At 41.9% G+C, this 26,051-nt stretch overlaps 2 protein-coding genes and 1 long non-coding RNA gene across 5 annotated transcripts in view; 2 read left to right on the top strand and 1 right to left on the bottom strand.

Annotated features, from left to right (window-relative positions):
• thrb (thyroid hormone receptor beta) overlaps positions 1-26,051 on the bottom strand; it is a 109,254-nt gene that overhangs the window by 72,669 nt on the left and 10,534 nt on the right. The gene's annotated exons all lie outside the window — the stretch shown is intronic.
• LOC120715553 lies at positions 1,843-4,959 on the top strand. 2 transcript variants are annotated; one of them, XM_040002573.1, is made up of 4 exons: positions 2,426-2,547; positions 2,798-2,910; positions 3,016-3,192; positions 3,435-4,959. In XM_040002573.1, the coding sequence occupies exons 1-4, from the start codon at positions 2,539-2,541 to the stop codon at positions 4,522-4,524; spliced, it is 1,389 nt and encodes a 462-aa protein (XP_039858507.1). In that variant the 5' UTR covers positions 2,426-2,538; the 3' UTR covers positions 4,525-4,959. The 2 variants fall into 2 exon arrangements, with proteins under 2 accessions (XP_039858508.1, XP_039858507.1); XM_040002574.1 differs by lacking the exon at positions 2,426-2,547 and adding an exon at positions 1,843-2,019 and having other exon boundaries at positions 2,798-3,192.
• LOC120715556 lies at positions 7,644-25,443 on the top strand. The gene is made up of 4 exons (XR_005691669.1): positions 7,644-7,755; positions 12,041-12,047; positions 16,667-16,671; positions 25,432-25,443. It is a non-coding gene; the product is annotated as an uncharacterized LOC120715556 (long non-coding RNA).

Below are 26,051 nucleotides of genomic sequence, written 5' to 3'. Positions count from 1 at the left end.
ATTAGCATTACCAATTATGCAAATTAGGCGATGACGTCATTTAGCGACTTCTAGCGATTTTTAGGACAGCCAATAGCGATTTTCCTTACTGAGGAGTTGGCAACACTGAATAAATGCCCTTTTACATGCCTGCCCAGCGTTTTCCTTCATCACCACGAAGGAAAACAGTCTGTGTTGGTCCGAGTTTGGTGATTTTTGTGTCACAGGTTTACGTGCTTAATACAGGGACCTCCAGAGCCTTTTCAACAGCGCTGCGGACCTCGGGAGAGGGGGCAGTGTTGTGGAAATGGCACAGTCTTCACTAGTGGGGATAGTTACAAAGCCTTCTTCATTTTGAATTAGCGATACGTTTTTATTGAACATTTGAAGATAAAAAAACAGAAACTCTTGTAGAGGACATAAAGTCAGAGATAGAAACGACAAGGAGCAGGTGAATCTAGTACAGGTAGAGCTGCCGCAAAACCCCACAGAGCTCAGCAGCCAGCGCAACAAATTCTGGATCCTTGGCCTTTAGCTAGCAGTTAGCATTAGCAGCACATGCTGCCTCCGATGCAGTGTTGCCAACTCCTCAGTAAGGAAAATCGCTATTGGCTGTCCTAAAAGTCGCTAGAAGTCGCCAAATGATGTCATCGCCTAATTTGCATAATTGGTCATGCTAATGTAATTGTAACCTACGTTGTTGGAGAGAGAAATAAAATCGTGGAAGAGACATAAAGTGAGTAAAAAATGTCCTAAATGCATTTAGAATTTATTTAGAACTACAAATTAAATTTTTAGCAATTTTATTTTAATGTCACAATTCCAACCCTGCAGCTTTATCCGGGCTTGGACCGGCAAAAGTGACCCGAAATAGGCACTCTGGTGGAGTTACTTTCTCTGTGTGTGTGTTTATGAGTAGTTTTAAACCTTGTGATCCACAAAACAACATAACATTAAAGAAGAACTGACTGCGTTACAGTCAGTGCGGGAGCAGCGGCTTCACTCATACGCGAGTCATTTGCAGTTTGGACGCAAAGATGTGAACATCTCCTACCCTGATAGCAGCTGCGTGAGGACTATCCTCCGCCTGTGAGCGCTTTGGCACGGGTGAGGTGCCCACGGCAGCACCGCTGCTTGTTGAGAGTAGGAGCGATACGCGCTTTCATGTCAAAAAGTCATTATAAATAAGTCTCCAATAACACCAGAAAAAGTCGCCAGATTTGTCGCTAGTCGCTTTTTAGAAAAAACGAACAAATATAGAAAGGATTCATGGACATTATTGTAAAAAGTTGAACACTTCAAAGGAAATTCTGTTACTAAGACTTCATAAAAAATATTTATAATGATCTATTTTATATGTGGAGGACGCAGACAGTCATAGTTTTCCATCAGACGGAGGGACTCATCTATTCTCTACAGCAGCGGTCCCTAACCCCCGGCCACGGCCCGGTACCAAACAACTCACAGACCGGTACCGGGCCGTGAGAGTTGAGGCTCGGGTGTGAAATTGATGGTTTTCAGGGTTTTTTATAATTAACTCGGTTTCCCTGGGTCTTTCCCGTGTTGTAGTTGTGTGTCTTATTTTGAAAGAAATGTTTACACGTTACCATAGCGACCAGAGCGCATTATGGAGGATGTTACTCTCAGTCTTGACTGGCTAATAAAGTTACACAATTACACCGTTAATTCGCGTTTATTGTTATATTTACAAAATACCACCGTTTTTGTCGTATCGTTTTATTTTGTTGCATTTATCCGCCACACCGTGAAAATACTGTCTGACGTTAAACCGGTCAGTGGAGCAACGAAGGTTGGGGACCGCTGCTCTACAACCGTAATCAATCCCGGCCCTTTCAGTTGTAATGAGGCTTGCTGTTTACGCTTCAGTGCCAGGCAGTCAGCAATAAGGTGATCCTTTAATAACAGTATTCACCATCATGTGGACGTGAGGGGGTCTCACGACCAGACTCAAGCCTCGCACGGCGCAACTCGACATTAACGTCACCTTGTGTTCATTTACGAACATTATTCATCTCTCGGGTAAGGATGCTTAAAATCCTCCAATAGCATTAGCTCACGAGGTGACTCATAATCATCATTAACTGTCTAATTAGTGACCTGAGCTGTAAAGCAGGGCTGGGAGAGCTGTGTTCACATGTTGGTGCCATACTCTGCGCCCTTCTCTAAACAAACGCTTCTTAGCGCATCCGATAGCAAAGACACTGTCCTTCATTTCGGCTAAACTTCCACTCGAAGACGTTCAAACGATGCCTGGAGCGCAAAAGACCGCAGTACTGCCAGGTGGGCGTGTCTCAGTAGCTATGCCATTATATGAAAACTACACAGAAAAGCCGCACATGAAGTCAACGCGAAGCATGCGCATGCGCCACGGCCAAAGGCGCTGAACGTTCGAACTGACGTGACGTCAGGTCTCCTGATGGTCAAAAGTACACAACTATCCAGATCTAGTGTGAGGACGGAGAGTGAAAGATTGGAAAAAGTGATCATTTGTGCAAAGCTGTCGCCAAAACGTGAATTCACGGACGAGATTGTGGAAACATGAACGTGGTAGGGCTCTGAAAAATTGATCAGAACACCTCTCATCAATATTTTAGACATTTTGAAAATGCAATAATTGCAATGATTATATGTGAGAAGCTTAGTGGTACTGGTGGACTAACTGTTACAGAAACATCCAAAATGAGGCACCAATACTGTTTGTGCAGCTGTGACAAAAACCTTACATTGGCTGCTGGTCTAATTCTTATTATTTTGGATGTGTAACGCCTGCTCCCTGACATCTGTCTGTTCTTTCTAGATCCCATTAGATGAACGTGCTGAACCGAGGTGCAGTCATCTCAGCGTGCCTCTGTTCAGATTTGGAGACATTGAACGATGCCTCAGAAACTATTTAGACGATTTATCGCTCAGGTAAGTCACAAGCTCAAAGTCAGCGAGACAGTTACCAGCATACACAGACATATTCACTGGTTACAGGTTTGTTTCGCTCAACCATTCTCAATGTTTTTCTTTCAGACAGTGGACGGCATTAGCCACCGATGACGTCTCCTCGGATGTCGTCGATCTGCTGACCGAGATGTGCCGAGCACTCATAGGGCACATTAGCACCGTAGTGTATAAAGTCATACGCCGACAGGTTTCATGCTGCCCACATAACCATGATCGTGGAGACAAAGAAAGCTCCGCTGACCGGTAAATCTAAAGCTTGCTTTATTAAACAGTTTCATTCAGTCTTTCTTCTTCTTAGACGTTTTACATGAGATGGTTCATCTGGTAATCCTGGTGACGGAGGGGTTTTTCAGAGGACACAGCATTGCTTCGTTTACATCACGTGTGAAGTCGTCCATGTGGTTTCTTTTAATGACGCCTGTAGATTTGGACAAAACAGTGATAGTGTGGGAAAATGACTACGTTTCTCTTCTCTCCCTTTTCAGGATGAAGGTTGAACCTCTGCTTGATGGGTGCAGTTACTGCAGGGTGACAGAGGATGATATTCAGGCCAGCCTCAGAAACATCTTTCATTACTGCTTCGGTTGGGTCTTGGGTTTTGGGCAACGGCGGTCTTGTGACTCAGACAAACTACTGACTTTATTTTCAGTGTCGATTGCAAAGAACGTAAACTCAGCCCTGAGTCGTATCACAGGGTCCACATCCTTGCAATCAGATAGATCCACATCCCCAACAAACTTTGTTGGGATGGTTCACAGTGTAGCGAACATTTTAAAGGACTTTACAAAGACCTTAGCTCCCTCTTTTGTAGATGGTGAGAGTCGCAGCTACAGCATTGTTGACTCGCCAAACTCTGAGGAAGATGACGACTTTAAACCAGAGTCTGCAGAGACTTTTAAAAGCACACAGACTCCAGCTTGTGTAGGTGAGGGAGATGTGGGTAGCGAGGGCAACAGTGATACATTTCAAATCACTGATGTCCAAAATCTTGACCGTGAGAGTTCAGAGAGTGAAGAAAAATGTAGCGACGCCCCGCAGTGTTCGTCTGGGGCACTTCCTACGCCCGCAGAGACCGATACCTTTCTCACTTTGTGTCTTGCAAATTTAGTCGCTCACGTTTCTGAGAAAACACAAACAACTGCTGTAAAGCTGAATTTTCAGCAGATAGTGACTGATATAAGAGAGAAGATTGGGGGAGACTTGACTCCTCTAAAAACTGTAAAAAACTTGTACATCATAATGTACAAAGACCTGTGTCGCAAATTTGGATCCAAATACGTGCTTCAGTCTGCGATGGAAAAGGGTGACGCGACTTTTGTAGCAGCCGTTGTGGAGCTATTAAAAGCAGAGCTAAAAGCATCGAGCGGCTCCAGTAACACACTGAGACGTTTAGAAAGTAACAAAAGCATTTCTCCAGCCAGTGAGAACAAAACGCAACAATCTGCCAGTGAGGACAAGGCACAAAATGGATCCACAGGTTCCCAGAAAGACAGGCCGAGAAACGGTATCGTTAGGGCCCTCGCTTCTTTTTGTAGATCTTTGAGGAGGCTGTTCAGAAACAGAGTGACACAGTGATTATCTTCATAATTACTCACATAATTTGCTTCTTAATTTGGAAATAAAATGAGCAGAAAATGAAACAAATGTGTTTGTCAGATCATTTAATTGTTAAATGTGTATAATGGTTTGTAGTCTCATCAATCACAATGTAGAGACAATCGCACAAACTCGATTTAGTCAGAGCACTTTGAGTTGGTTTTGTCATTGTAGGTTAAATGTAGATATTTATTCTAGATATTTGGCACAAAGGCATCCTCAGCTCTGTAACAGAGAGGTGTTGGCTCAGTGTGGAAATGTCCTGATGACATCAGTACTTTTGATTCTAGCCTGACTGATCAAGTTCCAGTTAAAGGGTTTTGACTGTCTTGAGAGACGGCACATTGTAGACAGAGACATATTCCTAACTGTAAAACTCAAGAAACAGTCTTAGGCTACGTTCACTCTGCAGGTCTTGATGCTCAATTCTGATCTTTTGATCAAATCTGATTTTTTTGTCTGCTCGTTCACACGACAATTAAAATGCGACAGCAAACGCGCTCTAGTGTGAACGCTCAGAGCGGCCGCATGCACAAAAGAAGACGTCACACACGACGCTCTGTTTAGACCCAGAGCAACAGGATGTGTGACTGATGGCCTTAATGTAAAGACTTCAGACTTTACGTTTCCCAGTTTTGCTTTAAGTTATAAAGTTTTGTTATTTACATTTGTCCTAATAATGATCCTTACTGCTGTTTCAGAGGAGCGCTGCTTCTAGCTGCAGGTTTCTGTCAGAATCTGCAGATTATGCAGTACAAAGAAAATGTTCACGTTTCTCCAACGCTGTCTTCCCAGCAGTTTCACTGGATAGAAGCGTTCACCATGTCGGGCGCTGATAGTTGGCGTCTGTCTTGTGTCGGTGACGTAAAAGACGGATTTAATGCGACGTGACCGTCAAACAGCAGTCGCTTTCTAAAACATCAGATATGTTTCGGATTCAGCACCACATACCAAAGTGACCCAGATCGGATTTGAAGATATCGGATTTGTGCCGTTCACACCGTCACACCATGATGGGATAGATGGGTCGCAGAGGGTCAAAGAAGTCGGATTTGATGCGCTTTCCCCTGCATCCGATGTGAAAGGACCTTTATGCTGCGCAATGTGACTCACAGCCATGGTCCCGGGTCAGCCCAGACTTTGTGTTAAACTAATCCTAAAATAATAATGGTATTTCTAACCACTGATATAGCACAACTTTATCCTTTCAACAGCTGCTGAAAGTTAGGGGACCTAGCTGCTATCGGATATTTATATAGAGATCCTCCAGCTTCAAACTGTATCACCCTTCAAGGACCTGCAGTCCAAAAAAGCACCCCTCCGACAGCCAAACCCATCTGTTCTCTGATTGGATAGTTACATTTGTGATTGACATGACATTGGCCAATCAGATGAAAGGAAGAAAAATAGGGTCAAAATTTGTACTTGTAACTTGCAGGTTTTTTTTGGTTAAGTCCACACACAAATCTTTTTTACGCACACACAAATCCTGATTTACAAGTACAAAATATTTATGACCACATTTTAAGCCCATACCTTTTCATTAGTAATGATACGCTTCACAGAATATGACAGACTTCACTGAAACTTTCAGGACTGAGCACTGAGGTGGATGAACACATCAACTGTTGACCATTTGTTAATACCAACAACATCAACTACAACTACAATTATGATCATTATTATACAGTATTGTAGAGATATACAAAGGGGGAAAGTGAGTTTATTTATCGTTGATTTATTATTATGCCTCCTCAACAGGTGAACTGAGCATGTGCAGTACAGACAGAGGCTGTGATTATATAAACTGTGATGGACATCTTTCACAAAGATGGGGCAGATTTGTTGAGGTGCAACGTTTGCTCACAGATTTGAGCAGATGACCCACAGACTGTAAGGCTGCTGCACAGCTTTGAATTCCCCACACAAAAGCATATTTGCAGTTGTGCTCTGGCATTGTTTAAGGGCGTGTGATATTCACCTACTTGTTTATTTAAAAAGGTAAACGGTGTCCTTTTAATCTGACTGCTTTGGCTAAGCCTTCTCTTTAACTCTAACAGTAACTCCATTACAGCCTGTGCTAGAAACACAATTCAGAAAGACGATTTTACTGCACATCACATCAGGTAAATGTTTAACTTTATGTGCTAGAGAGAAAATTCAAGAAAGAGAGATTTGAGTTATTTTGTAAATTTATAGGCAAGGCAAGTTTATTTGTATAGCACAATTCAACAACAAGGTGATTCAAAGTGCTTTACAGAGACATTAGAAACAAAAACAAATAAAAAGTTTTTATTTTATAGCCAAAAGTACAAAATAATCCCAGAAGGCCTGTGTGACACTTGGGTGACAAACAGTTCATTCTGGTTTAGGATAAACTGACCAGTCTAGACAAATATATACAGGTCAGAAACAGTCATTCCTCCCTGGCTATGCACATCAACAGGTAACAGGAATTTTACATCAGGTCCATTCTGTGCCAATGCCAAAGACATCAAGCCTCCCTAATGGTAGTGATTCATTGTAAATTAGCTGGAGTAGCCAGCCACTGTTGCTTGTGGAGAAATCAGTATCCTCCACATCCTTCACAGCTCTTACAGACTGGTACCCAGTGGGTTTACTGGGTCTTAATACCCTCTTAACGCTCTTACCCTGATAGTCCATGTGGTACTGATACTCTACAAGCATAATCATGTGCCTTCTTACCCCTACTCACCCAATCACACCAAAGAGCAGCACAGCCAGGGGCAGAAAGCAAAAATGAAGGCTTTTACTTCTCCTCTCACTCTATCGCCATGAATAATTCAACTCCATCTAAGCCTGAGACCATTTTTTTTCTCCAACGTTCCCTGAAGCATGAAAAGACAGCGCAGACTCCACGGTGGCTGCCAGGGGGTTCATAAGCTCCTCATACCTAACATAAATCCACTCCTGATTACAATAAGATCACATTAGGCCACACAACCAGAGCTCGTGCTGTAAGCACAGATGTGCATATAGTGTTTAAAAGGCACACAGGGCCCTGTGTTATCTGCTCAGGAATACTACAGAAACTGATAAACTACATGACAAATCTGCTGACAAAACAGTTCAAGTGATTCTACAAAAACAGCCCATTTAAATAACAGCAGAGGTGAATGTGACCAGTTAAATGATCTCAGTGCACAGAGCGGACCAGCAACTCCCGCGACCTGAAACTGAAGCGGAAGAGTAAAAAAAACCTTTCCAACTTATCCTTTACACTTGAGCATCAACATATACCACGTAAGCAAAAAACTCAACTCCAAGCAAATTAAACATGAATATGAAGAGATGCTAAATGTCAGACTTCAAACTTTGCTTTTTACCATTTTGCACAAATGTCACATTCCAGCTGGAAGCCAAACAACCATCGAGGACAAACTCAAATGAACAGCAATGCACAAAAATCAAATGGGAATGGAATATTTCTTGCAGCACAGCAAATACAACACCTGCCAGCTGAGGTACTCTGTTCTCCTTCAACATGAAAGGAATGAAGAAAACTTACCTGTGGTGGTGTCAGTGGATGGTTCCCATTATCCAATCACATAGAAGAAGAAAGAAAACAAACAAATCAGTTTCTTGTGTCAGTCAGCCCTCCTGTTTCAGATGCATAACCTCATTCGCTGCATGACAAATTATTCTTTGCTAAGAACTAGGGCTGTGCGATATGACCAAAATCTCATATCCCGATATAAGACATCTATCGTCCGATAACGATATAAATCACAAAAACGTAACATTTTCTGTAAACTCTGTGAATCTCGGCCAGCTCGACTTGCGTGAAGTGTTTCCAGCTGCGCGTCATGTACCTGGAGTCGAGTGTTTTAACGATGCATGAAACTATACATTTTTAGACATAAGTTGTAACGGCCGCCGTTTTCTTTGTGAGTATTTATTACACGGCGTGCTGCGGGGAAAAGACGTTTGAGTCTAAGGTTTATTTGGAGCACCTGGCGGCTCTTTTTTGCTTTTCATCCGTAAATACTCTGCATACTCTTTCATGTGGTTCAGTTTATTTTGAAAAGTCTCAACAGGATCTTGGCCTTTATTGTGAAAGGTTTATGTGGAAAATAAACAAGCGGACATGCGATGGTTTTACCGTCGTTGTTGCTAACGACAACCCATAAAAACAGGTGCTTGTCCGTCCGTAGTGTGGTTATATTAAATATAAGAGAAAGAGAGAACTTTAAGAAATGAATATAGCCACTACAGTGACCATCAAAACATGAAAATATATTGCCGTAACAGTTTATTTTGCGACACCACGAAACAAACGATAGCGTAAAATGAAACGATAGATGTTTTTATATCGTCATGCGATATATATCGTTATATCGAACAGCCCTTCTAAAAACGATTGGCTTTGCTCAAAGAAACCAGTCTGCTTATTCCAATGAATTGAGCGTTAAATACTACGGGTGCAACGATACTCGTATCGATATTGAACCGTTCGATACAGTGCTTTCGGTTCGGTACGCATATGTATCGAACAATACAACATTTTTAATTTATTTTATCAACTTTCCTTCTGACGATGCTGTCTGTGTTGAGCGCTCAGTGGATCTGTGTTCGACTACTCCGCCTAGGCTGCACTGTCAAGCGCAGATCCACTGAGCGCAGCGCAAGCTAGCAAGACAGAAGCTAAGCTCGTTGCAACATGGCAAACTGAACCTCCCCCACCCTCATTCAGATCTGGCGTTTGGAACTATTTTGGTCTTCATGTGAAGTATGACCCTGAAGGTAAGCGCGTCATGGACTAAAGTAAAACAGTATGTTGGATGTGCCACGCAATGCTCAATTACATGGGTGGGAACTACTGCGTTAGCGCAGTTAGCTCGTTAACGTGTTGGGGCGATCCGCGGTAGCTCGTTAACGGAGATGTGGTGTTAACGTCATTTCAGATTAACGCTGACAGCACTAGTGGGAACACAACAAATATGACTGCACATTTAGACATCATCCTAGTGCAAAGACAAGTGGAAGCAGACAAAAACAACAAGCACGCATGCTACAAACTTTAGCCGAGTCATTTAGACAGCCGTTAGCACATGATTCTCCTTATGGGGACCTGATATGTTTAATATGCTGCTGAGAATATAGCCCAGAAGAAGCGTATAGTATAGCTTTTATTTTGGAAAGAGCCATTTCTCTGTAATAAACTCTCTTTTCCAAAGATGAGTGGTATATATATATATATTTATAATTTTAATAAATGACAAATTAAAAAAGCATGAACATTTTTTGTATCGAAAAATATTGAACCGTGACACCAAAGTATCGAACCGAACCGTGAATTTTGTGTATCGTGGCACCCTTATTAAATACATTTATGTATACATGAAGATATCTTTGGACCGACTTTGGACCAAGATCTTCTTCAAAGCCCAACCAAACTGACAGGCGCCAAAAACTGAAACATTTCATAAGCAGTGAGACATGAAAATTTTCACGTGAAGAATATTATTATCAAAAACATAATTCTGGGTTACAAGAGACAAATATCTTCAGAAATCAAACTTCTGAAATATCAGTACTGGCGTTGGCTGTCTGGTAAAGGCGAGCTTTGTGCAGCTGCTCTGCACGCGGTGAACAGACAGCACATCTATGATGAAATGCTGCCGGCAACAACAGTGAAGGAAGTGTGTGCGTGAACCCCACCACACAGGGTTCGCTGCCGTGGACGAAGCAAACACGCCTCTTTGTAGTAAATGACAGATATAACATTTTCCAATCACAGTCGGGTGGGTACTCATTTATTACTTATCTCTGCAAAAACTGATGATGTAATAAAGCCTCCATTTGTTGCACAACACAGTTCTTCATAAAGGAAGCTGCGACACAGCCTGTCTGTCTCGTTAACACAATTATCGTTGTGGTCGCTTAGTTAACGTTATATAAACGTTTAGATGAACTCGTGTATCACAATAAATGGATCCTGACTGGAAGGAAAGAGTGAATTGAAATGAACATGAAGACTGCACCACTGTACGTCCAACATGCATGTCCCCTCCATATGATGGTAGAGCACAGCGCTGCTCCTGCCTCCACTCACTCCACAAAAATAACTATTTGTTTTAATCTGCTGAAGTAAGCACATTTCCAAAAACAATTTCCCTTTCTTGAATGTTTCACCTTGAACTGGCTCGATTATCAAACTCCTCAGGATACTGACGTGCTGTTAGAAAAGATTCTAAAATCAGCTATAATCTATAATTTGAAAGTGCTAAATTCCTGCGACAGTACCTTCCCACACACTTTGGTTAAGAGAGCTGTCCCCAGTTGAAAGTGAAAGTTGTCTGTTACATTTTTGTGGTAACCCGTTTCTTCAGAATAGATATCACCACAGAAATCTCCTGGAGTATTTATTACCGTTTAACAGGCTTTACAAAGATTACCACTGTAAAAGTAATCCCAGCAGAAGCTTAACGACACATGCTTTATCAGCATACTACTCACTGAGGATGTCTCAAGCTTAACAGCACTGATTAAGTTTCAGTGGCAGTCATTCCAGTTTATTTACTGAAGACCAGTAAATAAACTAGCTAACTGGAAGAACTTAAGGGATACAAGTGGAAAAGAGCCATCATCAATGTTAATAAGTATTCCTGCAATTTTCCTCTAACTAGCGTAAAATATCTGCTCACTCCCTTTCTCATATCATAAACTGGGGTTCTTCATAAAGGACAGGAAGCTGTCCCACAGGCTACATGGTCCTGATACACAAATCAACATTTCATTTGCTGTTTTCCTTTATGTCCATTTTAGTTTGCATTAAATCCCGTAACACAGTGGATAAGGTCGACTACAAAGAAAGAGCCACAGAGCCAAGAATGATTACTTCACGCTTTACTTTCTATACGTAGCTCATACACGCCAAACTTGTTTTTAAGTTATAAGGCGTTTTGTCAATATTCGCCCAATAAATAATGAAGCTGACCTTGAGGGCCGTGGTGGATGTAAGCCAGGTTTGAATGGACAGTTAACATGACCCCACTCTATGTCCCTACTGAGAATTGATTTTAAAATTTGAGCCGTCATGTTTACTGACAGAATTATAACATGCAAGCACAAACAGACGCTACCAAACGCCTCTCTGGTGGAGGTAATAGACGTCTTTCTACCTGAGGCGAGCTTTATTGTAATTTATTTATGTTCTCCAGGCTTTTTAGGAACATTAGAAAGCTCTTCTTTCGAAGTTTGCTGCCTTTTATTCCATTCTGTCAACATTATCCCAAACTCTTCAGTACCGTCGAGCTCTGGGGAGGCCAGTCCATGACAATGTTTTAGGAAGAACAACAAATTACAGAAAGCTGACAACAACAAAAACAACCGGGTGCATACAGACTGAAACCACAAACATCAACAATTCTAAAACATGGTTGTAGGAGCCTACATGCAGTTTAATTTGAAATGTATGTTTTTATTTTGATAGTGCAGCAAAAACAGGAAGTTAGGTGAGAGGAGAGTGGAGGCACATGGTTTTTTGTCCTCGCAATCTCTCTTTTGAATTGAGCTTCATAAGTTTTCATAATTTGGAAATCTGTTGCTGTGCACCTGTTTGGACCTTTGAAGTAAATATTGAGAAACTATCAAGGACTGTTGGTTTTTTGGGATATGGAAAGAGGGACTAAGTGGAGCGTCAAGCTAAGGCTCCATTCGCAGGAAATCTACAACGGCTGCATCTTTTACTTAATGTATCCAATAGCACGTCAGTGTTTTCTTTGACAGTGTGTGTGTGTGTGCGCTTTCTGGAAGCTGTTGCAGTTTAATAAACCTTACATTTGTATGCTGCACAGTAACCTCTGTGCTCAACATCAGTGTTTTGAAAATCTACAGGGGTTACACTTAAAGAAATGTCAAAGAACGTTTTCTTTCCAACAGAATAAAGGACACATTAGTTCTGAGCCATTTTGCTGAAATGCTAATTAAAAACCACCCTGGAGGCTAAGTAAGCTGAGAATGCACTACTCAACTGTTAGAAAAGGACAAAAGACATAGCCTCATATGACATCCTCAGTAAACAGGACGTTCATTTAAGTTAATATTGCATATATATATATATATATCATACGTCTGCAGAGACACTAGATAGACAGACACTACTTGCCTGCTAATTTGCTTAATTTAAATGATTAGAATGATTAGGCTGAATGATTGCACAGAGTCATCTTTAAGGAGCTTAAACAAGAAGCACTAGGTACAAGTTTGTCCTTTGGTCAGCTGGCCATGTGTCACTTTACTCTAACACAGCTGACCTACAACCACTCCAACTACTGTTCTGTTTACTTTCCCTGCTTGTTTTCATCCTACTGCCACAGAGAGGGAGGCCACATGTCTGCAGGCAGGTAGGCCTAGGTAGTGACTGCTGCACTGCAACATCTTCAAACTCACAGGTAACCACCATCGGACTGACATGTTCACCAGTGACTGGCTGATTAGCAAGGGCAGCAACATTTAGTCAAGCAAATGATCCAAACTGTTGAGTGACTCAAAATGATCAGTTATAATAGAATATTTAAAGCTTTGTGGTTTCAGAAGGAAAGTCAGGCTGTGCTTTCGTAGCAATCCGGTGCACTGTTGTCTAATTTGCATGGTTTGCAACTGAACATGACATCTATTTATCCCATTTACTCCCAGTTTTATCAAGGCATCTACAGTACACACACACACACACACACACACACACACGGGCTTGTACCTGGATATTTAGACGCCTTGCATAGGTTACAACCTTTCCTAGCACATTCCCAGGAAAACCAAATCTTTGATAAAGTTCTAAATGTTTCTGTTATTTTTATTATTATTTTCCAAATGATTATACTTTTTATTGAGATGTTCAACTTCCATATTCATTTCCTGTATCAAAGGAAATACCAAAGCAGGTTTAGCTCAAATAAAACCACTTGGAACTATCCATCCATCCATCCATTCGCTTCCGCTTATCCTTTTCAGGGTCGCGGGGGGCGCTGGAGCCTATCCCAGCTGTCATAGGGCGAAAGGCAGGGTCCACCCTGGACAGGTCGCCAGTCTGTCGCAGGGCCAACACACAGAGACAGACAACCATTCACACTCACTCGCATATTCACACCTAGTGACAATTTGGATTAATCAATTAACCTATCCCCACAAGCTGCATGTCTTTGGAACCCACTTGGAACTAATCGCAGTAAAAAGGTTAAGGTGTGAGGCCAAATCTGATTTGCTCTCAATCCAACATTAAGAGCAGTTGGAGAGCCGCGACAGAAGCACCAAAGCCTTTTGTTTACTTCTCAGCCATTTCCTCCAAATCTGGCTGAGTCATCTGATTACTTGGATGCCTGTAAATCTAATTAGCCTTATGTCTCTCAAAACCCCAGTTACTGAACACTGACACTGAGAATTTTCTCTCCCAGTATCGTCAGCAGCAGCAGAAACTTTAGAAAATAAAGATGACACATTTGTTGACCAAACGTCAACAAATGTGTCATCTTTATTTTCTAAATGCTGAAAGTGAAATGCTAAACGTACTCTTTCTTTGCAGTGCTGATCAAACCATCAGACTCTTAGTCCTTTGGAATTTTCATACATTTTTGATCAATTACAAAAATACATTTTGCCATAACTTCATATTTTATTTCCTGTTCAGCCAGTTTTATAATGAAAAGACGCCCACACACTTCCTCTGTGCCTCGCTGTCATGTGTACTTCCTTCTGTTTGGCTGGCTCAGTGATAAGCTGAGGAGGGGGTGAGGAAATGCAATACAAACAATAAAACTTCTCTGAAGATCATAATTAAATGAAATCCTTTTAAACCATTTAGTCGGCTTACTTTACACTTAACTTCTCAGGAAACTTGGCGTTTTGGGGGCAATTATGACTTTTCTCCAAGTGAGCCCTCACCCCTTTAAACCTGTGGACTTTACTTCCTGTTTCCTGTTAAGGCTGTGACACGATCACAGAGCGATCAGGTGTGATTTACTTAAAATGCATCATTTGTTTTATAATACAAGGTAAACTAGCTCCCAATGTGACGCTTGACTTTCGCCTCAGTACTCTGAGGTAAAACAGATCCAGTCTGCAGCCCGACTGACAGACTGATCACCGATCAGCGTCTCGTGATCTGCAGTCAAATATCAAAAGAATCAGCCAGCTGCTGGCACAGCCTGATAGTAAAGGGCTGCACAGTCCACAGTGAATAAAAAGCCACATTTCATTTAAAAAGACTGAGTGAGTGGTTCGGGCACATTCTACATGGGTGAAAGTGTCCCAAACAGCAGAGGTCCCACGCCCAGTGGGCTGGACCGGTGCTGCATGGTATTCTAATGCTCTCTTTCCCACATGTCCCGCCTTTCTTTTCTGAAAAACTACCCAATAAAAGGCAGAAAAAATAGTTTGTTCAAGGTTTTTTTAATTTCTCTGGTCTTTTTCTGTTGAAGGAAGCTATACTGTTGCTATTACACATCACCTACTGTTTTCTATCTGACTCAACAACATGCAGTTAGTGGGGTTAGGTTAACTGGTCACTCTAAATTGCCCGTAGGTGTGAATGTGAGTGTGAATGACTGTCTCTATGTGTTGGCCCTGCGGCAGACTGACGACCTGTCCAGGGTGGACCCCGCCTCTCGCCCTGTGATAGCTGGGATAGGCCACACTGAGGTTCAGAAGGTTCTTGTCCATGCACTTGTGTCCTCACGTATTGATTATTGTAATGCTCTTCTTTCTGGCCTACCAAAGAAAAGTTTCAGAGGTCTACAGATGGTGCAAAATGCAGCTGCTCGCATTTTAACAAGAACCGGGAAATGTGAGCACATTACCCTGTTCTGAGATCTCTGCATTGGCTACCCTGTCAGGTTCGAGCAGATTTTAAGGTCCTGCTGCTCACCTACAAGGCTTTAAACGAATCGGCACCTTCATACGTCTCCAACCTTTTACACCTTTAGTTTCCATCCCCTGCTCTCCGATCTCAGGACTCTGGCTTTCTAAAGGTTCCTAAAGCCAGAAAAAAGACTGTTGGAGAACATGCTTTTCTGTTCGTGCCCCATTTCTGTGGAACAACCTCCCTCAAGATGTTAGGCAGGCTGCTCTGTGGAGGTTTTTAAAACTAAGCTGAAGACACATTTGTTCTTACAGGTCTTAATTCTGTGGCTTTTAGTTTTTACATTTTTACTGTTTTTAACTTGTATTGTGTTTTTTACTTGTATTGCTATGTATCGCCTTTATTTATTTATTATTATTATTATTATTATTATCCAGTCATTGCTTTCATTTTAGAATTGCCTTCACATTTGGTTACAATTCAATAAAAACATTTGAATAAAGTCATGATTGTTTATCTAGAGCACTGTTTACCACGACGTTCACATGCGCCTCGTCACTGGACCTGCAGCGTCCCTCTCTCTCATCCTCTGTCCACAGTGTTCCACGTCACACCGGTCCATTTCAGACGCACTGCTCCATATTTTATTCTTGGCCAGAATTAGCCCCATTCTAGACTCACTGTTCAGTGCAGCTGTTTCCCCTGCTGCTCTGCAGCCAACAACCTGCCCGGACCTTCATGGGTTCTGTCACACATTCCCCCGTTCTGGCCTGCTTTGTCAAGTTTCCATCTGCCAATCGTTCACCCCACAAGTATGTATTTATCTTCTACCTACAGACAGGCCCCCATATACATCGATCTGTCATAGCCAGCTAGCTCTGGCTCAGATAATCGCAGCCTTCAGATCACAATGTGTGTAAACAATACAGGTCGCTAGGAAGTTTAGCTTCCTAGCGACCTGTCATGGCTTTATAACGGGACTATACCAATGTAGAAATATATTTATTTCTTTTTTCAGGGTGGGAGAACCCACGCAAACACGGGGAGAACTCCACACAGAATGACCCGGCCTGATGGTGGAATTGAACTATATATACACACTTACTTACTCTGACTTTGTACTATTCTATTATGAATGACACTGGCAGGAAGTCTGGTCAGAACTGAGGGCACTACTGTACATGCAGCCAAACATACAGATATTAGAAGTAACCTGCTGCTGAGCGCAAACAGCCAACAGCAGAAAGGCAGAGCACGAGTGGCTGAGGCAGTGAGCCAAAACAAAGCTGGACGAGCTTTAAGTCTGAGTGTCCTTACATGACCCAGCCGGAGTTTGGACTCGGCTAAATGTACTGAGACTCAAAAATCACACTGAAGTAATGATTCGCTCCAACTGTGGAAAAAAACCTCTTCTGGGCAAAAATGAGAGTCATGCAGAGGCAAACTCAACAAGCCTCAACTTTCCACTGTTACCCACGATTACTATGATTTCCTACTATTACACATTAATGGCAAAGCGCTTCTCTAATAAAACTCCTCTAAACTAGTGGAAAATAGAAATGTTACAAAACACCTACAGGAAGCTCAGTCATGTTTGGCATTTAGTAACTGACCCAACAACACAGCAGCAGGCTGTCCTGTCTGCTGCCTGGCCACAGCCTCGTCAGCTCTTTGTAAAAGAAGACTCCTTAATGTTTCTGGGCTTCAACTCACATTTTATAACATTATGTCCCAAATATTTGGGCTGTGCAATGTTGGAAGAAACTAAATCTTCTACTACTAAACACTTAACAGACTGGTTGATGATGTTAGCACAGGCTGTAATACAGGCTGTCGTTTTATATTGGATTTTGCAGGATATTTAAAAGACACTTTCATCCAGCCATGTCTTATAATAAAATATACATACGCGCTTTTTTTTGATAAATGGGAACATCAGCTGACCCGATGTTCATGGAGTCACTGCTCGTAAATTCAATTCAATTCAATTCAATTTTATTTATATAGCGCCAAATCACAACAAAAGTCGCCTCAAGGCGCTTCATAGATACAGAGAAAACCCAACAATCATATGACCCCCTATGAGCAGCACTTTGGTGACAGTGGGAAGGAAAAACTCCCTTTTAACAGGAAGAAACCACCGACAGAACCAGGCTCAGGGAGGGGCGGGGCCATCTGCTGTGATTGGTTGGGGTGAGAGAAGGAAGACAGGATAAAGACATGCTGTGGAAGAGAGACAGAGGTTAATAACAGATATGATTCAATGCAGAGAGGTCTGTTAACACATACTGAGTGAGAAAGGTGACTGGAAAGGAAAAACTCAATGCATCATGGGAATCCCCGGCAGCCTACATCTATTGCAGCATAACTAAGGGAGGATTCAGGGTCACCTGGTCCAGCCCTAACTATATGCTTTAGCAAAAAGGAAAGTTTGAAGCCTAATCTTAAAAGTAGAGATAGTGTCTGTCTCCTGAATCCAAACTGGAAGCTGGTTCCACAGAAGAGGGGCCTGAAAACTGAAGGCTCTGCCTCCCATTCTACTTTTAAATACTCTAGGAACAACAAGTAGGCCTGCAGAGCGAGAGTGAAGTGCTCTAATAGGGTGATATGGTACTACAAGGTCATTAAGATAAGATGGGGCCTGATTATTTAAGACCTTGTATGTGAGGAGCAGGATTTTGAATTCTGGATTTAACAGGAAGCCAAAACAGGAGAAATCTGCTCTCTTTCTAGTCCCTGTCAGGACTCTTGCTGCAGCATTTTGGATTAGCTGAAGGCTTTTCAGGGAGTTTTTAGGACTTCCTGATAATAATGAATTACAGTCGTCCAGCCTGGAAGTAATAAATGCATGAACTAGTTTTTCAGCGTCACTCTGAGACAGGATATTTCTAACTTTAGAGATGTTGCACAAATGGAAGAAAGCAGTCTTACATATTTGTTTAATATGTGCGTTGAAGGACATGTCCTGGTCAAAAATGACTCCAAGGTTCCTCACAGTGTTACTGGAGGCCAAGGTAATGCCATCCAGAGTAAGAATCTGCTTAGAGACCATATTTCTAAGCTTTTCAGGGCCGAGTACAATAATCTCAGTTTGATCTGAATTAAAATGCAGAAAGTTAGCGGCCATCCAGGTCTTTATGTCTTTAAGACATTCCTGCAGTTTAACTAATTGGTGTGTGTTATCTGGCTTCATGGACAGATAGAGCTGGGTGTCATCTGCATAGCAGTGTAAATGTATGCTATGTCTTCTAATGATGCTGCCTAAGGGAAGCATGTATAATGTAAACAGAATTGGTCCTAGCACTGAACCCTGTGGAACTCCATAATTAACCTCAGTGTGTGAAGAGGACTCTCCATTTACATGCACAAACTGGAGTCTATTAGATAGATATGATACAAACCACTGCAGTGCAGTACCTGTAATACCTACAGCATGTTCTAATCGCTCTAATAGGATATTATGGTCGACAGTATCGAATGCTGCACTAAGGTCTAGCAGGACAAGCACAGAGATGAGTTCACTGTCAGAGGCCATAAATGTATTTGTTTTCATATCATTAGAAAGAGTTTCTGAGGGCTCAGATCAAGAGAGCGCTCGTCAGAAAAAAGAAAACATACTTGGATACTAATTGGTACAAAAACTAGATACAAGATACTTTTTTGCAACGGTATCAACACCAACAGTGTTGTGTTGGCTTCGTCCAGCCGACACACAACTTTGCACAGCACCACTGCACACAGACAGCAGGCGTACCTAGGTTTTGACATTTTATAAACACTATTAAAACATCACTATTTCTGAAACAAAACCAACATATGACTGGTGCTAACATTAGCCACAGCAGTTACTCGTGTTATGCTCATGTTGTTTAGGACATAAAGATCCAGACAGCAACAACTTTAGCATTATTAGCACTATTACTAACCCTAACTTGAGGGGGAGAAGAGAGTGAAAGAAAACTAGGTGCTAATCTTTAACCAACAAGTGACTGAAATTACAAAGGTCTACAACACAGCCAAATCCAAAGAATAAGGACAACCGCCGTTGGGTGCCTGAAAGAGCCTAGCCTGCTGGGAGGAGGACTGCCATCCTGGAAGAAACCCAGCTTATATAGGCCCAAACACATGACGTCATCTCTTTTAATAGATAAAATAACAGCCAATAACAACGAGCCCAGAGTCGTGAAATATTGTTAGTTTCCAGTTCCACACTAAAAAGACTGGACAACAAAAGAAGTAGAAAAAGACAGTTTTCATATCTCTAACAGCAGATTTCTTTTTCAGTAGTTTCTTTGAAAGCGTGTTCTCTGTAAAGTTTCTTCATTCGTTAACTCTTGTCTATGACAACATTTCAAGTTCCTGTAACTGAAATCAACATTTCTGATGTGAAACAGACATTAAACCCATTATTTTAAAGGTTTCATACACTTTGATTACCTTGTTTATCCAACCCAAACACCATACACTATTAAATACAACAAAACAATGCTAAAATCCCAGATATCATTTTTTTTGTATAACCAATAGCATATATCCAAAAAACAAGATTCTTCCAGTTTCCCCTAAACTGCAGTCAAACAACTGAAATATATCATGTCTGCAGGGGAGATTTACATGCAGATATCTAACAAAACAAAGTTCAGATACTTGCATAAGTTCAACCCTTTGGTCTTTTTTCATTTTTACTGCTTTGATCCTTTGCTCATAACATTGCTTTCACTGAGGCTGCAGCTTGTGGCCGTCTTTCTTGTTTCAGCGATTTTCCCTTATTAACTTTTGAAATGTCCTTCCAGCTGGGCGAGGGTTAGTGCCCAGTTAGGTTTGTTGTTATGAACACTGGTGTGCTGGTCCACCTACACTTTACTATGGGGAAGTTTGTGTCCACACTTACAGTGAGGAGCTCCAACAGGAACGACATGTTAGCATGTAGCTGTGAGGGTGTTGTGTATGAAAGGAAGAGACCAGCTTATAAGCCGACATGTGTCACTGACTGACCAATTATCGGTCTGTGCTGTGAACACTGACGATTGGACGGCTCAGTTTTAGGGTCACTGCTGGTAGCATGAGGCCTGGTCCTGCTGAGGACCGTGCCATTGTCAGAAGGTTTGCTGCGTCTCCCAGCACAGTCTCAAGAGCATGGAAGAGCTTCCACGGGACAGGCAGTTAGTCAAGGAGAGCTGCACAGGGCCATACAAGCTGTTTAACCCACCAGTGGGGTCAGTATTTGCTCCAGAAACCAGACCCCTACAAAACGACCACCAGTACGGCAGCGTGAATATGGCCAAATAGTCAAACTTCTTGAGGGTGTCCCGAGGGCCCGACATCCTCCTCATTGGCCCTGTGAGCACTGCCCAGCACTGGTATTGAGAATGTGCAGGTCCTCCACTGCCTCCCGCTGCTTTCCACAGACGAGAGCAGGTTCACCCCAAGCACAGGTGGGAGGCCGTCCCCCAGGACACGTCTGTCATCTCATCAGGAGCATGCCCCAACCCCACAACACGCAAGCACGTGGGGCCACACAAAGCGCGTCTTTGAATTTCGCCCTGTTTGTTAGTAATTTATAACTCCATCACACGACAGAAAATGATCCCGGCTGCATCAGTACCAATATCCAGCATTACCACTGACATGTGATGTGTTCTTATTCAAAGAGCTCCTTTAATTTTGTTGAACAGTCTCCATCATCGTCCAGCTGATTATTACTCCACGTTTCCAGGTTGGTAAATGAATAATTTAACCCTTTATATAATGCCTTTGGGTAAGCTGATGTGTTAAGGATTAAAGTATTAAAACGTATAGTATTACTGAAATATCTGCTAAAAATACAAACCAATGTAATTCTACAGATTCAAAATGCGATTACAGATGTTCCTGCTGACTGACTACCAACGGCACCAACGTCTCAGATCTATCTGACTTGTTCTGCACATCTTTAAATGCAATAACGACGTTTCTACTTTTGTGTATTTAATGCAACTTAACTGGGTCAAGAACTCAGTCTGCCTGTGACCTGCAAAGTTTGGACACTAATGATGGAAGGACTCCTCTGGATACTCAATCTTGTATATTACTGAGCATCAGTTTACCAGGAGTAATATAAATGCACAAAAAAGGAAATATGATCCAAACTAGGGTGAAGTAGCAGTCACGCCCTGAAGTTCGAGCTGCGTGTCTATAAAAAATAGGACGCTGCCAAAGGCTTGGTGGTTTCTGCCTGTTATTCTGTCCTGATGAGGCTAATGTTAAACTCACAGACAGGGACTGATACAGTATTATGAATACTCACATTGACACTGCTCATCAATACTTACTGCTGTTCTTTTAGTTCAAAATAGGCCCGTAGCTATTAATAACTTTAGTAACTGAGCATTATATCAATTATGACACCGACTAATCTGATAATACGTTTGTCTTATTAATGAGCAATACTAAACATTCAAAAGCGAAATAAACTGTTCATTGGTTTTCATAGTTTTCATACATTTTATCTACAGTTTTTTCATTTAACCTTTATATATACAAGTAGTCTCACTGACTCAATGTCAGGACAGACCTGTTTCAGACAAACATGCTTTATAAAAGTTACAGAATTAAATCCTTTCACTGTTTATGTGCCAAAAACATCATTTTTATTCTGAAGAAAATATTTTCTGAACTTGAAAAATAGCGCAGTGAGGTATACCTAATATCCAGCCTTCAGTCTGTCTTCTTGGAATCTGTTCCTATATTAAAAGAAGCAATCTTTTGTGTCTCCAGGATGATTTGAAAACAAATGGCAGCAGATGGGAGCAGCTTTCCTTCACGCTGGAGCTTGTTAACCAGGCGCTTTGATTAAGGACTCCTGGCAGCTGTTCTCAGTAAAGACCTCAGTGCTGATTATAGTTGCAAAAGAGAACAAAAAAAGTTTCGCTTCACACCACTCGAGCTCATTGTCTTGGTAAAGGTTGGGCATTTTGCTTTTTGCAGTTTTAAAAAGACTCCATGTTAAACTACAACAGCATCTTCACAGCTGCTGCTGTGCTATCACACACAGGTTGAGAAAACGCCGAGCTGCTTGGGCTTAACGTCGCACTCTTTATTCAAAGGTTTGCTCCTGGATACTTTTCACCTGCATGTCTGGGTGCAGATGTGGGTGAAACGCATGCAACTCACATGGTGAGACTCATGCATCATATGAAGCATCAAGTCACTCAATGAACCATTGCAGCCCAAGAAATAATTACACTTCTATTACAACAGCTCACAATGAGTTTGAACGAGGCCCCTCTGAGACACACCCCTGAACAAGTGATTACAGCCTGTAGGCAGGTTTACAGGGAGTTGCCAAAACCTGACGTTGTGTGTCAAAGAGGAGTCAGAGACACACAGACAGCACTGCTTTTGTTATGCCTCACTACAGTGCTGTGGTTGTGTAAAACATAGAGCAGTGGATAGGATCAGGACAACAGTACAATCTGTACATCTTTAATGCTTGTTGAACCAAAAAGACAAAACTAATCAGGCATGTTCTCTACACAGATATCCAAGCTGTCTGACGTAGTGCAAAAACTACAGTAATGTAACTTTTTGAGATTCTCTTAGTGCCCAAACAAAGGAGTACTTCTGGTTGTCTCAGGCAGTGCTGTGCTGCCAGCCTTCAGTCTAGTTGTTGGTGGACTTCTCAGCCTCAGTCTGGGACTTTCAAAGCAACAGAATACTCTAGAACAAACAACCTAGTTACCGGTTACATTAACATGGTTTATCAACTAGTAATGACTGACAGGTGCGACTGATAATACTGAAAAGTAGGCAGCAAATGTTAATGCTGTTGCCCTAATGTTAACCATAGCTTCTCCTTTAATAGTGACTTCCCATCAAAGGCCACTTAAAGCCAATTTTAACACCACGTTTTTCACAGCTTATAATTTGCAATGCCAAGGTGTGAGCTCTAAGCATAATCCCACGTGTACACGGAGTACCAGACCTCTTAACATTGTTTTTTTTAACGAGCATACTCAGCCAAATGCACATTATTTCTAAGCACGGAGCAAATGTGGGCACAAATGATACTGACGTTCTTCTCACTCGCAGCAGTGATCGTTTGATAGCGTGTGGCATCACTGCACAGGCCAGCTGTGGCAGTGTAACGTCTAACTACGACATTTCATTTTCTGATTGTTTTTCTTGAAAAATAACGTGTAAAGGACACATTTCACCATTAAAATTCAACTTGCTACACTTGATAGCCGAGACAACACGAGGGCGCATGTTTTCATGACTTCACAGGTTGGACAGTTGTGTCTGTATGTGAGCAGTTGTTTCTGACAGCTGCAGAGTACAGTGTGTACAGCCAGGCACAGATCACACCACCCAGCACAGTTTGTCAAGACTTATTCCTCCTCGTCACTATGACAGATTCACACATTATAGTAGTGCCAACCAAATACTTTCTATAGACAACGAGACCGTGTACAGGGCGAGACTTACATCGCCAATATTATGTAATCAAATCCTGCAAATGTAGCACTTGTAATGCGGGAAAATCCCACAAAATTACAGCAGTCTCATTATGTTCATGCTTTCTCGCCGTCCCTCGTAGGATTCACAGATTTCCTTTGCAGGAAGGCACACGGACGTGTGCATCTGATGGATGTCTCCATCAACTCATTACTTTATTATTGCAGAAGGACAGCATTAGCATAAGGCTAACGTGTGTGTGTGAACGACTAAACTGACTGAGTGCTAAAACTGACCTAAAGCTGGCTACAACAATATAAAAAGCACATTTGAACAAATCAGTGTAAGCGTAGTAGTTGCTGGGTGAAGATTATTACGTGCCTGCAGCCTCACGCTGCTCCACCTGCCCCCTCTGCTCCTCAGGCCTGAAGCACACTGACCGGGCTGCTCTGTATTTCTATTAGCTCAGGTTGGTTCTCCACACTCTGGACTCTCCTCAGTCCAGCTGTGGTTCCCTCGCTGCTCTGCACAGCCTCAGCATGGCACAGCTCAATATTCCATCTGCTATCTGTCATCTTTTGCATAACTGCAGTCTGCTATGTTAATGACGACAGACGGCTAATGTGGCTGTCGGGGAATTCATTGAAAACTCGTTTAAAAAAATGTAACAACACCAATCTGACTTTGTGCACAATCATATTATTATTTTACATAAGAAAGTCCTTGTGTGTGTTATACTACTACTACTAATAATAGCCGTTCATTAATCAAATCACTCAGCCTTTGATGTTAAACTGAACAGGGACTCAAACCAACAACCTCTGGGTTAATTTCAATGAAGTCCCCCATTATTTGTTAACACAGCAGACAGAAACTGTCCAATTACCCCCCAAAGTGTAGAAATGCTTCCACGGGAAGCCCTGAAGGGGAAGTATATGTCGGGCTCAAATAACACATGGACTTATGTAGTAATAAAAAGAGTGTAAAAAAACTAAATGTACTGTTTCTTGCAATTATCAAGCAAGAAAAGAAAATCACAGAAACAAAACAGAACTTGTCCCAGTGAAGCTGCAGCACCCAAATGAACAGACGAGATCTTTGCTGATCAGCTGACAACTTTGCACGCCATTGGCAAAAAAAGCACAGGCAGGATTTCTACCCCTCGACATTTTTATAGCAAGCAGACCTTTGCAGTGATCCGTATTATGAAAAGAAGTTTAGTTGGAGCATTTTAACTTAGCAATCAGAGTTCAGGCTTGGATCCAGCTGAGCATGGTTTGCAGTAAGTACTGAAAGAAAAGCAGCCAGATATTGCTTAGCATAAGAGTTAGCTTTAGTTAACTGTTGGAAAACCTGCAGGTGACACAAAGAGCTCGTTACAGATGTGGCAACACTCTGATAGGTTTGCTGGACTGATGTCATGCATCCAAACAGACACTAGCTGTGCCTGAAGTCACGCTGCCTACTCACACACTACATTTAACCTTTGCTATGTTATGTGAGATTCCATATTCCAAAGGTAAACATTTTGTTTACTTGATGCCCTGATAATGACCAATGCAACACAAAGGTTTGTGTTTATGACGAGTTCCTGCCATAAAGGACATCTACAGGAAGCAGAATCATCAAAGACCCCAGTCACCCATCACATGGACTCTTCACCCTCCTGCCCTCTGGGAGGCGCTACAGGAGCCTCCGGACTAAGACCACCAGGTACCGGAACAGCTTCCTCCCCACAGCTGTCAGACTCCTGAACTCTGACCCACGTTAAACTCAAGGACTGAACATACACACACACACAACCACCTACACACACACACAATGGACAACTGTACCCTCAAACACACAATAATAACATGGACTGAACCACCACTCACAACCACTAGCACTTTATATAGCCTCTGTAGAAACTATCTACACCCTCACTTATCTTAACTGCACTACTGTATAGTTCTGTGTAAATAATCATTCTGTACATTCGATAATTTTTAATCCTACAACTGTTTATAACCTGGTTCACATTTCTGTATAGCTATATATCTCATATTTCTGTATAGTTTCATATTTATAGCCTGTACATAGCTTGTACTCACTACAGCCTGTACATACTTATAGTTATAGCATATTCATAACATACTTCATACCGTGTACATTATAACATACCATAATAGACCCATTTCTGTAATATACTCACATATCTATATTATTGCTAACGCACTTTCTGGATGGATGCAAACTGCATTTCGTTGCC

Source organism: Simochromis diagramma, unplaced genomic scaffold (genome assembly GCF_900408965.1).
Source record: "Simochromis diagramma unplaced genomic scaffold, fSimDia1.1 OVJJ01000449.1, whole genome shotgun sequence".
In the NCBI taxonomy this organism is placed as follows: Eukaryota; Metazoa; Chordata; class Actinopteri; order Cichliformes; family Cichlidae; genus Simochromis; species Simochromis diagramma.
This window is presented reverse-complemented; position numbering and strand designations above follow the sequence as displayed.